Here is a 14278-nt window from a genome sequence, read left to right as displayed (position 1 = left end):
GTATCAAAATTTGGTGGCATATGGAGTTATCAGTCTGTCTGTCTGTCTGGCTGTACATTTTTACACAGATCATGGTGTTGTTACTGGAAGCTCTAATTTTGTATGTATAACGGTGGCAGGGATGAATGATGGATTTTACTGTACTATAGCTTTTTATGCTATTTTGTAGGAGGCTGTGTGGTCCAGTGGTTAAAGAAAAGGGCTTGTAACCAGGAGGTTCCCGGTTCAAATCCCACCTCAGCCACTGACTCATTGTGTGACCCTGAGCAAATCACTTAACCTCCTTGTGCTCTGCCTTGCGGGTGAGACATAATTGTAAGTGACTCTGCAGTGGATGCATAGTTCGCACACCCTAGTCTCTGTAAATCGCCTTGGATAAAGGCGTCTGCTAAATAAACAAATAATAATAATAATTTTTGTTCCAGACAAATGCCATTTTCTTCAAACAAAAAGTTTGAAAAAAAGTTTTATTTTATATATTAAAAATATTTACAAGAGAAGTACATGGAAAGTGTAAGAACACCTGGTGCACTCATTGAGTAAGGTGCTCACACCACTACATCATCACCATGAGGCTTCACCAGGGCAAGTTGTGAAAATAAAATACATCCATTTTTACTTTGTTTCATGCATACTATTTTAATAACATTTATACAAAATGAATGCCTTATATAAATAAAACATGAATTTAAGGAATGTACATTGAATTTTATTTTACACATTCTAAACTGGGTAGATCAATGTGGTGTAGTACGAATATACTAATACTGTTGTTACGTTAGTAAAATCTTTAAACTATGAAAGCTTTGCTCACTATAAGGAGTTGTGAAAATGTTGATATGTATATTTTTTATAGAACACTCATACAATTATTTGGAGTGTACATACTAGTTTAGTTGCTGTTCATACAGTACATACAGTATTATACATTAGTTAGATATATTACAGTGCTGTTTATATAACTAGCAGTTAGTCCAGGTTAGAAAATGTAATAAAAACAGCTTTGGCAAACACTTTTCACCTTTGCAAGGACCATAAAAACAAGGTTTGTTATTTTACTTCAACAAATTCCATATCAATGACCCCGTTTACAATAGTGGGCTGGCCCAGGGTCACCTCAGGGGCCGCCACATATTTAGGTCTGCAACCCCGTTCACATTTGCCGTTTAAGACGCCTTTGCACATTCACATATGTGACTGAAAAGCAGGCCTAAAATGTGGCAAATTGCTTGTTGGGAAGGATATATATAATTAAGAAATACCCCAAATATAAAAGCCAATGGTGGTTGAATGCTTTTTACTACTCCGATCTGGCTTGCTAAATGACAAATTATTAGTATGAGTATTCTTTATTACTGTTTGTCAGATAAAAGGCATATACGGAAATAATTTGACAATGCATACTGTATTTTGACTTTTAAAACTCTGTGAATGTAGAAGCCGTTAGGCAACTTTCACGCAAATTGATTGGCTCTTGTAATGCTTTATTTGCATATCTCCCTACAACCCATTTATATATATATATATATATACATGGAATGATTGCCTGCACTCAGAATGGAAGAGCTATATATACAGTAATCTTTGATTTGTATCAGATGTTTCTTATTAATATATATTTTTTCAATGCAGCACAGTAGCAATTGAGAACAGTATTTTATGTGTGTATAAAAGCAATCAGCTAAAAGAACTGATCGGCATTTCAATGTAAAGACACACACTTCTGTAGCTATGTATATCATCGTGTGCAAAATAAACAATGGCACCAGCGTTATTGATCATTTTTGAGATCCACAACCCTGCAGTTTTTATATTTATCACTTAGCTACTAAATAACAGGAAGACAAGGTAATTGTGACAAATGAAGCTTAATTATGAATGCACTTTTTATATTTTCGTGTACGAGTATGGGGGTGCCTCTATTTACCTTTCGCGCACGCAGGAGTGTCTACTGATCTACATAACCAAGTTGGTCATGTGATATGAAAAGGCGGCCCTAAGTCTGCTTTGCTTTCATATATATGCAAAGTCAGGCCCTGGTCTGCCTTTTCTTTTGTGGCGTGTTCACATATGAGAAAAGGCTTCCCTGAGGCAGCCCTGGGCTGCCTTAATTCGCAAGTGTGAATGGGGTCATAGTTATGTAACTACAAAGGTTTACACTTTGCGGTGCTCCTACATTGTTAAAATATTTTTCAATATTTAGTAGTCATATTACTGGGAGCAACTGTTATTACTAGGGAATACAATTGACTGTACTGCCCTGTAACACCTGTAAGTCACCTTGGATAAAGGTTTGCCAAATAAATAAATAATAATAATTATTGTTAGTTTACAGGAATATACACTGCCGGGACTTTTGTATGCAGAGCTTTGGTCAAACTCAATCATGACACAACTACAAATATACAATAAATACAATTTACAAACAAAGAGCTGTTCAAAAGTTTAGGAAGGGAAGCACAAAAAATAAGTTTAGCCGAACTCCATATAATGATGAGTATTGAAAAGATGGTAAATAATTTACAAAAACCTTTACTGCTGTGGTGCAAATGAATGGAAATCTTCAGGGGTCATTTGCTAAGAAGATCACATGTTGTATACACAGCAAAATCGAATACTTCTGAAAATGATACAGGTGCGTACAGTTACTGAAAAAACACTTACAAAGTGACCCTGTGTAAGAAATTATTGAAAATGCTATTGTGGCTCATCTGAGATAAACTAATTCAGTGTCAGATCTGTTTTTGTTTTGATCTCTGTATCTGGTTTGACTAATGTCCCACGTTGCTAAGCTTTCAGTGAAGCTGTCACATGGTTTTTACCTCAGCTGTGATTGTGATAGAAAATCATATAAAAACAAAAGATCTGCATTAACTTCAAATAAACTGCACTATACATACATAGGAATTGCGGTGTAAAATAACAAAAATGACAATGTATCACAAATTATTATACAGTATATCATCAACATGTATAAGATAAATAGGCAGTCAGTAATGTGTTACTAAATGGCAATGTTTTTTTTTTCTTCTTTTTTTTTTTTTTTTTACCAGACATAGATTTTAGCATTGTTTCTTCATTTATGGTTATGTAATGCTTTTTAATTAATAAATATTTAGTTAATACATTTCACATTGATGTAAATTGTTAATGTACACTATGTGGCAACATTTAGACAGCATTCTTTGAACATGTAAACACATATTTACATACATTTTACTCCAAGCAACCAACATATTAGCTTAAATTAGGTATTTACTGTATTTGCAAACATTATTTAACAGTAACAAGTCTTAGCAGAAAGAGTATTTTGTGTGAGAAATCTATGAAAATGGTAGGTCCTTTACATGAACTGTAGATTCTTAACAAAAACAATTCTCATAAAGTGTTAAATTTGTTACTAGAATAATAATTCCTAAATAGACTAGATACGATTTGCTATCACTGTGAAGACAACAGCAGAAAACAGATAAAAGAGAACATTCTGAGTTACATAAACTGTCCTGTTGCAATCCAGTGTACATTACTGCTGTTGCATCACTATGGAAGGAAAGGAATGCTTCTTTCCAGTGAAGCATCAAGTGCATACCTGTTAGAACGCAAAAAGCTTAAGTATGCAAATATTTATAAGGCAGTTATTCAGTTAAGGGATGTATTACATGTTCTTGATATATGATCTCTCTTTGAGGAAGAGCTGCCTTTCATAAAGGTTTCTGAACCTCTTTTTGTGTGTGTGAATTGGTATAAAGAATTAACACAGACGCGTGAACAGAAATATTTTAAATTGATGCCAGGCTATGGTGATAAAAGAGTGACATGGACATGGAAGATAGAACTGAGAGGTGATAAAATTTAAATGCATTGTTATTAGATGAGGAGGTGTAGTTAAACAGACATGATATATAATGGTGAAAAAATGAATGCATAAAAAAACAAATTCAATATGGCATTAAATATATTTTTAATTCAATGTCCTAATTCAATGTATTCTTGCAGCGCTAAACTTGCTTTGCAGAAACCATTCTGCACCACGTTTGTTTTCCCATGATTCCCTGTATTTTACCATGCTTTTGCTATTATTTTACTATACTTTACTTTTACCAGTGTACCACAGTTAACATTTTAAAGGGTTGTTACCCCTACATTTTAATAATTGTGGCATTTGGAATTCATGAACAATTAGGCAGCAGTACATTCTAGTTTTACATTATTTATCTGCATGTAGACTGTTTATCACGTTTGGCTTTCTGTGGCAGTAATAACTTCCATGCCACCCCTCTAGAATACAGAACCTCATCATTTGTAATTGTCTACTGTTGGTATGTGTTAGATTTTGTACCTAAATGGACTATAGCCCCTGCTAACCTTTTTTTTTTTTTGGGGGGGGGGGGGGGGGGGGGGGGGTGAACATTCAAGGCTCTAAATCCATGTTTAAGAGATCACGGTTGTTCACCATTCAAACTGTTTTCAGTGAAAAACTAGACTTGCTCTAGTATTTATAGAAATCTTTCCATTTTACTATTTGTATTTCTTTTCAATCTTACATTCATTTTCACGTACAAAATGAAATTAGTGGTTTAGAATGCCTCAACATACTACTGTATAAATTATTAACCAAGGCAAGATCCTCAAAGCAGTACTTTTTTGGTTAAATCTTTAATACTAAGGTGTTTAGTATTTTATTTTCATTTACTGTTAAAACATGTACAACTTTAAAGCCTTAGTAACAGTACTGTAATTGCAAGAATACAAAGCAACATTATCTCTGCCATGTGTATTTTTTGATCTAAACTGTTGAGGATCTCAATACAGCCGTCACTTAATTCATTAAGTATTTTTACTTGGAGAAATCAGGGATTTCATAGGGGATGGCATGGTGAGAGGCCACAAGCGATCATTAATGTAAGCTTATTTTTATGTTTTGTGTAAGGATTCAAACATGAAGACACTATAGTTTCAGCTTTCTAAACTTATATGCTTATTCAGTGAGTAGTGCAGTGTATTTGTCACTGGAAATTAAAAGTGAAAAAGAATAAGACTCATGATGGCATTGATCATCGTCATGATCAGTATTTTATAAGAATACTAGTGTATAGCATTTTATTGGTCAAATATCTGAAAACACATTAGTTTGTGTGTTAGGATCCCCACTGTTGAATTCAGAAAGTGAAATGTGTGCATTGCAATGGTGGTATAACAATGACAATACCAAGTATCTAGCATCGCAATGGGATCCTAACACTTTCTATTTAAAATATTTATAATAATACAACACCTAAATGAATAAAGCTCATTTTCATAATGTTTTGTTTAAGGGACAGTGGAATTTGCACCATTGTTGTGAAAAGGAAGTAAAACTACTGGTATCACAAAACTAGTAGAAAGAATTTGGTTAATTTAAGAAAACAAAAAGGTTCCTACATTGTTTGTTACTAGTACGAATATTGTTTCAGTAATCAGTTTTCTTTTTTATTCCTCAGAAAAATACTGGTCTACGTAACCAAAATGCGTGAACATATACTTCAGTGAACATTGGCAGTTAAGCTGTAAGACACACAGTTAAGATTGAATTGGTATACAAGTCCTAATTATCCATTTCTTGTAAGCTGTGAAAAAACCTTAATTAAGAACTGTCATTGTATATGCATTAGGAATTTAGAAATCATTGATACCTGTCTCCTTTGGCTTTGCATAGATAGCTCAATGTCTTCTCTTGGCAGTGAATTGCACAGACAATAATACTCAGAATGCAGTTCCTAATCGCAATATATAATTCTGTACCCAGCCCTGTGTGGTTTGGATGGTTGACATTTATTGCTGGTGTACATCCTCATGCCAAAGGATTTTATAGAGAACCCAGTAAAAAATATTAAAAAACAAGAAGGCTAATGGGAAGCCAGCACGGGATACAGTGTCAATCTTTTTTGCCCGATCAATGAACAGCTTTCTCATTTCCTCTTGGGTTTTTGCTGCTGGTGTGGAGTTGTTGGGCACCTTTGGGGTGACTCCATCCTTTCCCTGCAGACACTGGCCCACTCCATAGGCTGCAAAGCTGAGACGACTTTCCCTCACATTTTCATCCTTCAGATAAAAAATATACGAAAAACAAAACACAGGGTTTGAAGTTTTTCATGATTGTTAAAATTGGGGTTCTGTTAGATTTAGATTTTTTTTTATTTCAAATCTGTGTATATTGTAAGCAATATCCTGAAAATTCTGTTTTGAAATAAACATTTTCTACATGTTTATTTCTGAATATTATCCCTGGCACACCGACTTTGGGCCTAATCAATTGTTAAAATAAGGATATTCTGTATAATATATATATATATATATATATATATATATATATATATATATATATAACTGTTAATTTATATACATTTCTGCTGGCATTTACGGGTTCCTGTTGAAGTTCATAGAGAAACTCTGAATCCTGCAAAGAATGAAAGTGAACCCCACCCCCACTGTAAAGCAGTGTTTACAATTGGCAGCTTCAAAACTTATTCTCATTCAGCTCTGGAGGAAGACTAGTTTGGAGAATAAATATACTGTCTTTGTGAAGGAAAACCATAATAAACTGAGGATTGTTTAACTGGGTTTATTATACTGCTGGAAACATTAACATTTAAATGTCAGAGTCAAAGACCTCATTTGAATTGCTGTAATACCTTTTTTTTTTTAAAATACCCAGGTTTTAAAATATATCACCATATATAAAAGTATGGTAACATACATTAAAAAAATAAAAAATGTAGTAAAAGCAAGATAAAGCATAGAAAGGGAATTAACAAAGGTAAAGCACAGTGAATCATAAAAAAAAAACACAAAGGGAAACAAAAACCTTGCAAAATCATGGCAAACAGCAAAACCAACAGATGCAATACTGTACATTCACCACGGTTGTGGCATGGCAGAAGCCCTGCCGGTATAAGATGTGTATGTGGGTGGGTGGGGATACTGGGTTGGCAGAGAGTGGGTTAAATTCCTCCCTGCCACAACACACGTGGGAATGTGGCTGGTGCCATAACTTAATGATTAATGGTTAATGAGGCTCCAGCCACAGGTGTATAAAACAGGTAATCGTGAGTGTTAGTGGAATTAATGTCAGTGTTGGTGAAGGTTAGTGTTTGCGTTTGTGTTGGTGACTGTGTGCTGTGCTGTGCTTTAATGTATTGGGTTTATGTATAGTAGCTTTTCTGTGTGTTTTGTAAACCTTTTGGCCACTGCACCTTTTTGTTTGACAATGTGCTTTTGCGCTTCAAACCTGCATCTTCTATCTTCTCACATCCGAGTCTCTTCTTGACGGTAACAGCTTTGCCAGTAACACTACCCTGCCACACTGGTAAACTTTTATAAGTGTCATTACTAATGTGATTTCTGCCTGTGATTTATATATGAATATAATTGTACATCATATAAGAGAAACATCTGGAGTCTGTGATATCTTCATTAAACACAGTTTTAATATGCCATTGACTGGATTGTGGAATTTAACACAAACATTAAAGTTCCAATAGTGAATACCAAACACTGATATTCTGGTCCCATTGAAGACGGTTCATAAACAAGATACCAATATCATTTAAAACATTTTGATATAAATAAAACAAAAAAATATTTTAAAAAAAACAAGCAATATATTTAGTATTGTGAGCTGATACTCACATAGGAAACTAAACATCCAAAATAAATAAATAAATGAACCCTAGTAATGTATGTATGAGGCAATTTTTTATTACGATAGTTGTCATTATTTGCATGTTCAGGCCTTATTTACTTCCATTATTCAGTTATATGGCTTTTGCAATGTTGTGTGCCTACCCTGCATTGCTCAATAAATATTTTAAAGAGATAATTGTCCCATTTTTAAAGAAATGCAAACTATGTTATTAAGCAATATGTCTACAAGTACTGTGGTAAACATTCAAGGATGGTGATAAACTACATTTGATGTGGTACAAGTTACCATTGCAAAAACCAATTTTGGGGATTACGTATGTATTGTAGGTTGCCAATGATTACAAAAGACACCACAGAACAAACAATTAAGAAGAAACAACAAAGCCAAAAGGGGATGACAACAACTAAGACAAATAGCCAGGTCCTTGATGGAAAAGCACATTGTGACAAAGAATATTAACTAGTGGTAGGTATTTTACCCTGAAATTTGAATTGTAGATTAGAGCCAAAGTTCAGTATAATGATTCTATGTTTTCATTTCCATCAAGCACACCCTACCTACACTTTAACTGGTCCCTGACTAACAGACAGGATGGCTAAGCTGTTTAGCTGTCAACAAAAACCTTCATAAACTCTTTTGCTTTGCTTTGCTTTGCTTTGCTTTGCTTTGCTTTGCTTTGCTTTGCTTTGCTTTGCTTTGCTTTGCTTTGCCAAACTCTCCTATACTAGCTTCCTGGTGATCTCTCTTTAATGGAGCTGGAAGCTCTCTTTTTATAGTCTGTGGCTGTTCCCAATTAACACCAATTACCTAATTTGGGAACAGCCACATTCTCACATGTTTTTTAGCAGGGAGAGGAATTAACCCCATCCCTGCCAACCACCAAACACAAACATTATTAAAACTATTTACAAGCAGAGCCCTTGCTCTGTTACTATATATGTACAGTGCCTTCAGACCCCTGACCAATTCTCTCATATTACTGAATTACAAATGGTACATTGAAATTTCATTCTGTTTGATATTTTATTTTAAAACACTGAAACTCAAAATCAATTATTGTAAGGTGACATTGCCTCCCGAACAGATTTGAAAGATGCTACTCAATCTATAAATACTTCACTCCAAAATATACAAGACCTTTAAATGACAAATGCCATTGTTTCATCATGAATCTTGTACCACCTTTGAACAACACTTGTTTCTGTTTTCTCTGATTCTTTTTTATTATAAATATTTTACCTTGTTCTTCTTTCTTTTGCGGTGGAATCTGAGCAGCTCCTTATGCTGCCTGGACACAAAGTTCACGGCAGCATATTCCAACAGCGCCGAAAATACAAAGAGCAAGCAAACTGCCATCCATATGTCAATGGCTTTGACATAAGACACCTGCCAAGAAAGAAAAAGTATGAACAAATGTATTCATCAATCAGTCCTTTACTTTCATATTTTCCAGTTGACAGCTGGGTCATATGCCACTCTTAAAAAATGTATTTGTTACATTACACAAGATATTTTCAATAGTTAACAGGTATTGACATTTCAAAGTTACTGCTTTTTTCTTGTTACTTATAGTTTATGTAGACAAGGGTTGCACACTATGGTTACAGCTAGACTTAAAACTTCTGTAAAAAACTGACAGACAATGATTCTTGGTGGTAAATCTCCCTCCACCCCTGTGAGGGCGCTAAGTAATGGAAACAGAGTACCCTGGACTGTTTGGCCTGACAATTTATTCCTCAGGTTAAAAGGAAGTCGGTCATCTAGAAAGGGGGCAGAGCTTCGGTACTAATGCATCGACCCAGAAGGGAAACGATGTGGCAGCCGCGGATTGCAGGAGCGGCTACAATCATTTACCAAGGGGTCATTTATGTTGGTACAAAAAGGGGACAAAGCGACGTAATCTGTTCCTTTAGTTATGGTTACGGAACGACCCTGAAGGACCAATGTTATGAAATATAGCGTGAGTGTTTTGTTTGTTTTGTCTTGTCTGAAAATACAGTTTGTTATTGTTTAGACGGCTAACACGATCCGGAGCTGTCGCCAAAGGCCAACATCACTGCACTTTGTTTCATTAAGGACTGTATATTCACTACAGGCACTCGAGCACTCACTGTGGACTTGTGTTTGTGTTGTGTTACGTGTGGGTGAATAAGAACGGAACTGTTTATTATTTGGGAACCAACAGTGGATTTACACAGAGCAATACACGCCGCTGTATTGCCTGTTAACATTGTTAATTATTTACTGTTGTTACGCCATCAGGCAATTGGATTACAAACCATTAAACAACATTGCACCTGGATTGTCTGTCTGTTTATTGATCACCTGCACCTGCACACTGTTAACCACTTTGCCACACATGGTGTCAGAACACGGGACTATGGATCATGCATCACTTGCAGCGCTGCTGGAGGCACTGGACAGCAGACAGGAGGCTGCGGAAAGGCGGAGGATGACCCTGAGAATTACCTGTTCGCCTTTGAGCAGCTGGCTACCACCCTGGAAGCAGCAATAAGACTGGCTGAGGATTTTGAGGACTCCCTGGTCTCAGCCAACACCAGCCTGCTCACAGTTCCCGTCCACTGGAGCAGCTGTACACCACCTCCTCTCTCTGCTCCACCCACAGTACTTGGGCCGAGACTTCCTAGATCTCCGACCCCAATGGACAACCTTGCCTCCCATTCATGGAGGTCAAGGTTGGCCCCCAGCAGGGGTAGAGCTGCTGCCTCGGCCCCGTTGCCATACCAGCAATGGGACAGACAAATAACCAGTGTTCCCTCCTTCCCCCCTATCTGTTTTAGATGTAACCAACAGGGGCACCAGGCCAGGTCATGCCCATCGGCAATGGAGAATAAAGTGGCGACGTGCAATTGGGCATCTGAGATAATGGTCTTTAGGGGCCTTGTATTGTTAATGCAGTTTCAGGAAAGGTGAAAACCCACGCATTATTGGACACGGGGTGTGAGTATAAGAAAAACAAATAAAGAGAGACAGATACGAAAATGAGAGGGAGCATTAATGAGACAAGACTGGGGTTTGGTGGGAGAATGCTCCAATAGTAACAAACGGCAGGATGTTGAAGGCACTGGGGCACTAGTATTTCCACACTTCAGCATCAAGGGGCAATTACTGTATAGGGTAAACCTTGCCACGGGCACAGGACAGCCTGTAACACAATTATTGGTTCCCCTGTCTTGTTGGCCAGAGGTCATGAGGCTGGCGCATGATATCACTTTTGCGGGGCATCTCGGAGCTGACAAGACAAGGGAGCGAATATTGGCTCGATTATATTGGGTAGGACTTCATACTGATGTGTCAAAATATGTAGCCTCATGCCCAGACTGCCAGTGAGTAGCGCCGGGTTGAGTGTGCCCTGTCCCTTTGGTCCCACTACCGATTATTTCCACCCCCTTTGAACGCATTGCAGTGGAAATAGTGGGCCCTTTGCTACCTTCTGATTCCGGGTATATGCATATATCAGTGGTGGTAGATTACTCAACACGATAACCGGAGGCAGTTCCATTGAGTTCCACTAGTGCAGCTGCAATTGCCAAAGAACTAGTGCAGATTATGGCTAGAGTAGGGATCCCCAAGGAAATCTTGACTGACCATGGAACTAACTTTCTGTCTAACATGTTACAGCAAGTTTACAAAATACTAAAAATACGTCCCATCAGGACATCTGTTTATCATCCACAGACAGATGGTTTGGTGGAATGTTTTAATCAGACCCTAAAGCAGATGCTGAGACGTTTTGTAAACCAAGAGCAAAAACATTGGGCATCGCTTCTTCCCTACCTTCTTTTTGCAGTGAGAGAGGCGCCACAGAGTTCGACAGGGTTCTCCCCCTTCGAGCTCTTGTACGGCCGACAGCTGCGCAGCATCCTCGATTTGTTGAGAGAGGGGTGGGAGGAGCACAAAGGCTCCTCCAAAAATGTAGTGCAGCATGTGCTCCTACTAAGAGATCATCTGGATTTGGTCAGTCGTTTGGCCCAGATCAGCTCAGCACCAACAATAGCAGCATTACAATAAAAATGCATTAATTCGAACCTTTTGACCTGGGGACAAGGTAATGCTGCTGCTTCCCTCCTCAGAATCAAAACTATGTGCGAAATGGCAGGGGCCATATGAAGTGACTCAGGCTATAGGAAAGGTGAATTATGAAATTAGACAGCCCGATCGCTGCAAAGAACGTGAAATTTATCATTATTATTATTATTATTATTATTATTATTATTATTATTATTTAGCAAACACCTTTATCCAAAGTGACTTACAGAAACTAGGGTGTGTGAACTAGGCATCAGCTGCAGAGTCACTTACAACAACGTCTCAGAAAGACCAGCACAAGGAGGTTAGTGACTCGCTCAGAGTCACACAATGAGTCAGTGAGTGAGCCGGGATTTGAACCCAGGATCTCCTGGTTACAAGCCCGTTTCTTTAACCACTGGACCACACAGCCTCCTATATGTCAATTTATTAAAGCCCTGGCAGGCAAGGGAGGCCTTATTTATAGCCCCAGGCGAAGTAGAGGATGATTTAGGCCCCTGTCTAAAGACCCCTAGCACTAAAGACATTTCGATGGGGGAACAATTGGTTCCAGATCAGCAACGAGAGCTGCGTAACCTTATTGAGGAATTCAGCAATGTTTTTTCTGACTTGCCTGGCAGAACTAACCTTGTTGAATATGACACTGTCTCTCCCTCAAGTGTCACAGTATGAGAGAGACCTTACCGGATCCCAGAAAGTCGACGAGGTGGTGTTCGCAAAGAGGTATGGGCGATGCTCGAACTTGGGGTGATTGAGCCTTCCAGGAGCAAGTGGTGCAGTCCAGTTGTGATAGTGGCCAAAAAGGATGGCACCAACCACTTCTGTGTTGATTTTTGTAAGGAAAACGCTATTGCCATGCCTCAGGTCGACGAGCTTTTAGATAGACTGGGAAAGGCGAAGTTTATCTCTACTCTGGACCTCACAGGGATGGTTGCAGATCCCTTTAACCCGCAGTTCTAGAGAGAAAACCGCATTTTCAACCCCAACCATGCCGTTTGGGCTACATGGTGCGCCCGCTGCCTTTCAGAGACTGATGGACCAGGTTTTACGCCCACATCATGAATATGCAGCAACGTATATTGATGATGTGGTTATTTACAGCTCCACCTGCAGTACTGAGTGTCCTGTTGATATGCAGTGCATTTTAAACCTGTTTTACTTTGAATAAAATGACTTTTAAAATAAACGGCGCGTGTGAAAATAAATTGGACCTGACGCGCTGACAGGCACTGAATAAATGGACCACAAAGGGTTCGACAACATTGCACCTGGATTATGATTGTCTGTCTGTTTATTGATCACCTGCACCTGCACACTGTTAACCACTTTGCCACAGAAACACAGCGGGATTTGGAAGCTTGGGAAAGGGAGCACAAAGTACGGAAGCTGATTAGGAGGAGAATAAGAAAGGAGGCAGGGCTGAGGCAAGGCAATTTGATAAGGTTATGCGTAGAAACCTGTAAGACTTGGTTGGCAAATGTATTGTATAAATCTGGCATCAATCCCAGATATTACAGTGTTCAAGTAGGTCTTGTTTATTACCTGAATACATATTCTGAATTCAAAACTGGATTAAACACAGGTGTGTGGCAATTGCTAATATAATTGCAGAACAAGACTTTGAGTCTTTGACACATACTTTGACCTGAAGAAACCCTCATGTTGCCACAAAATTTGCCTTGTGTCCTATGAATAAAAACAATCCCAGCTGAAAATAAAGCAACCATCATCAAGCACAGGAAATAGAAATGGTTTGGTTAGCCATCAGTAAAATCTGAATGTCAGAAATCTGGATAGGCTTCGAGATACAAAATGTACATGTAAAGTACTATAGAGTTCTGTGAAACCAAAACAGTGTGTCTTATAATGAACTTGCTGTGTAGCTTTCCAATGGATCTTCTTTGTTACAATCTGTGCTAGATGTGCTTTGCTTTCCCATCTGTGGTTCATGCATGTTAGTTATTATTAAACTGTGCGTTAGAACACCTTCTTCAACAAGCATCAACATTAACCAAATGCTTTTAGAAATACAGTATATGCAGACGTTAACTTGAATTGCCTTTTTACTGTTACTGATATTGGTATTACAAAAACAAACAAAAAATACATATATGCTGGCCACAGTCCCAGATTCAGACTTAGTATGTAGCCCGTCAGACAGATATTTTAATCCCCGGAGATTCATTCTAGAAAATTCTACCATAAGGTTTCAGTAGATACACATTCTAGCATTGGAATTAAAAACAAATGTGAATTTATTTCCTACCTTTGGGAGAGATGTCCGCGACCCTGAACTCTGTGTAGTCATGGTCAGCACTGTTGTAATACCTAAAGCCACCCTAGCAGGGGCTGCATCCATGTTGATCCAAAATGACACCCAAGAAAGAATGACAATAAGGAGACTAGGGATGTACATCTGAATAAGGTAGTAACCCATCTGTCTCTCAAGATGAAATCTCACTTCTATACACGTAAACTTTCCTAGTTGAAAAAAAAGAGAAACTCATAAATATCAAGGTAAAGCTGCATTCATGCATATCAAGG

The 14278-nt window shown here is 37.9% G+C and overlaps 1 protein-coding gene across 1 annotated transcript in view; it reads right to left on the bottom strand.

Annotated features, from left to right (window-relative positions):
• Positions 1-4401: 4401 nt before the first annotated feature.
• Positions 4402-14278, bottom strand: part of LOC117420961 (glycine receptor subunit alpha-3-like) — a 62758-nt gene continuing 52881 nt past the window's right edge. Inside the window, exons 7-9 of the mRNA XM_034034770.3 lie at positions 14001-14215; positions 8924-9070; positions 4402-6081 (exon numbers count right to left, since the gene is read on the bottom strand). Coding sequence (XP_033890661.1) covers positions 5812-6081; positions 8924-9070; positions 14001-14215 — 632 coding nt within the window. The 3' untranslated portion in view covers positions 4402-5811. The remainder of the gene's footprint in view (positions 6082-8923; positions 9071-14000; positions 14216-14278) is intronic.

The sequence above is a fragment of the Acipenser ruthenus genome, chromosome 1 (genome assembly GCF_902713425.1).
Source record: "Acipenser ruthenus chromosome 1, fAciRut3.2 maternal haplotype, whole genome shotgun sequence".
NCBI classification, from domain to species: Eukaryota; Metazoa; Chordata; class Actinopteri; order Acipenseriformes; family Acipenseridae; genus Acipenser; species Acipenser ruthenus.
This window is presented reverse-complemented; position numbering and strand designations above follow the sequence as displayed.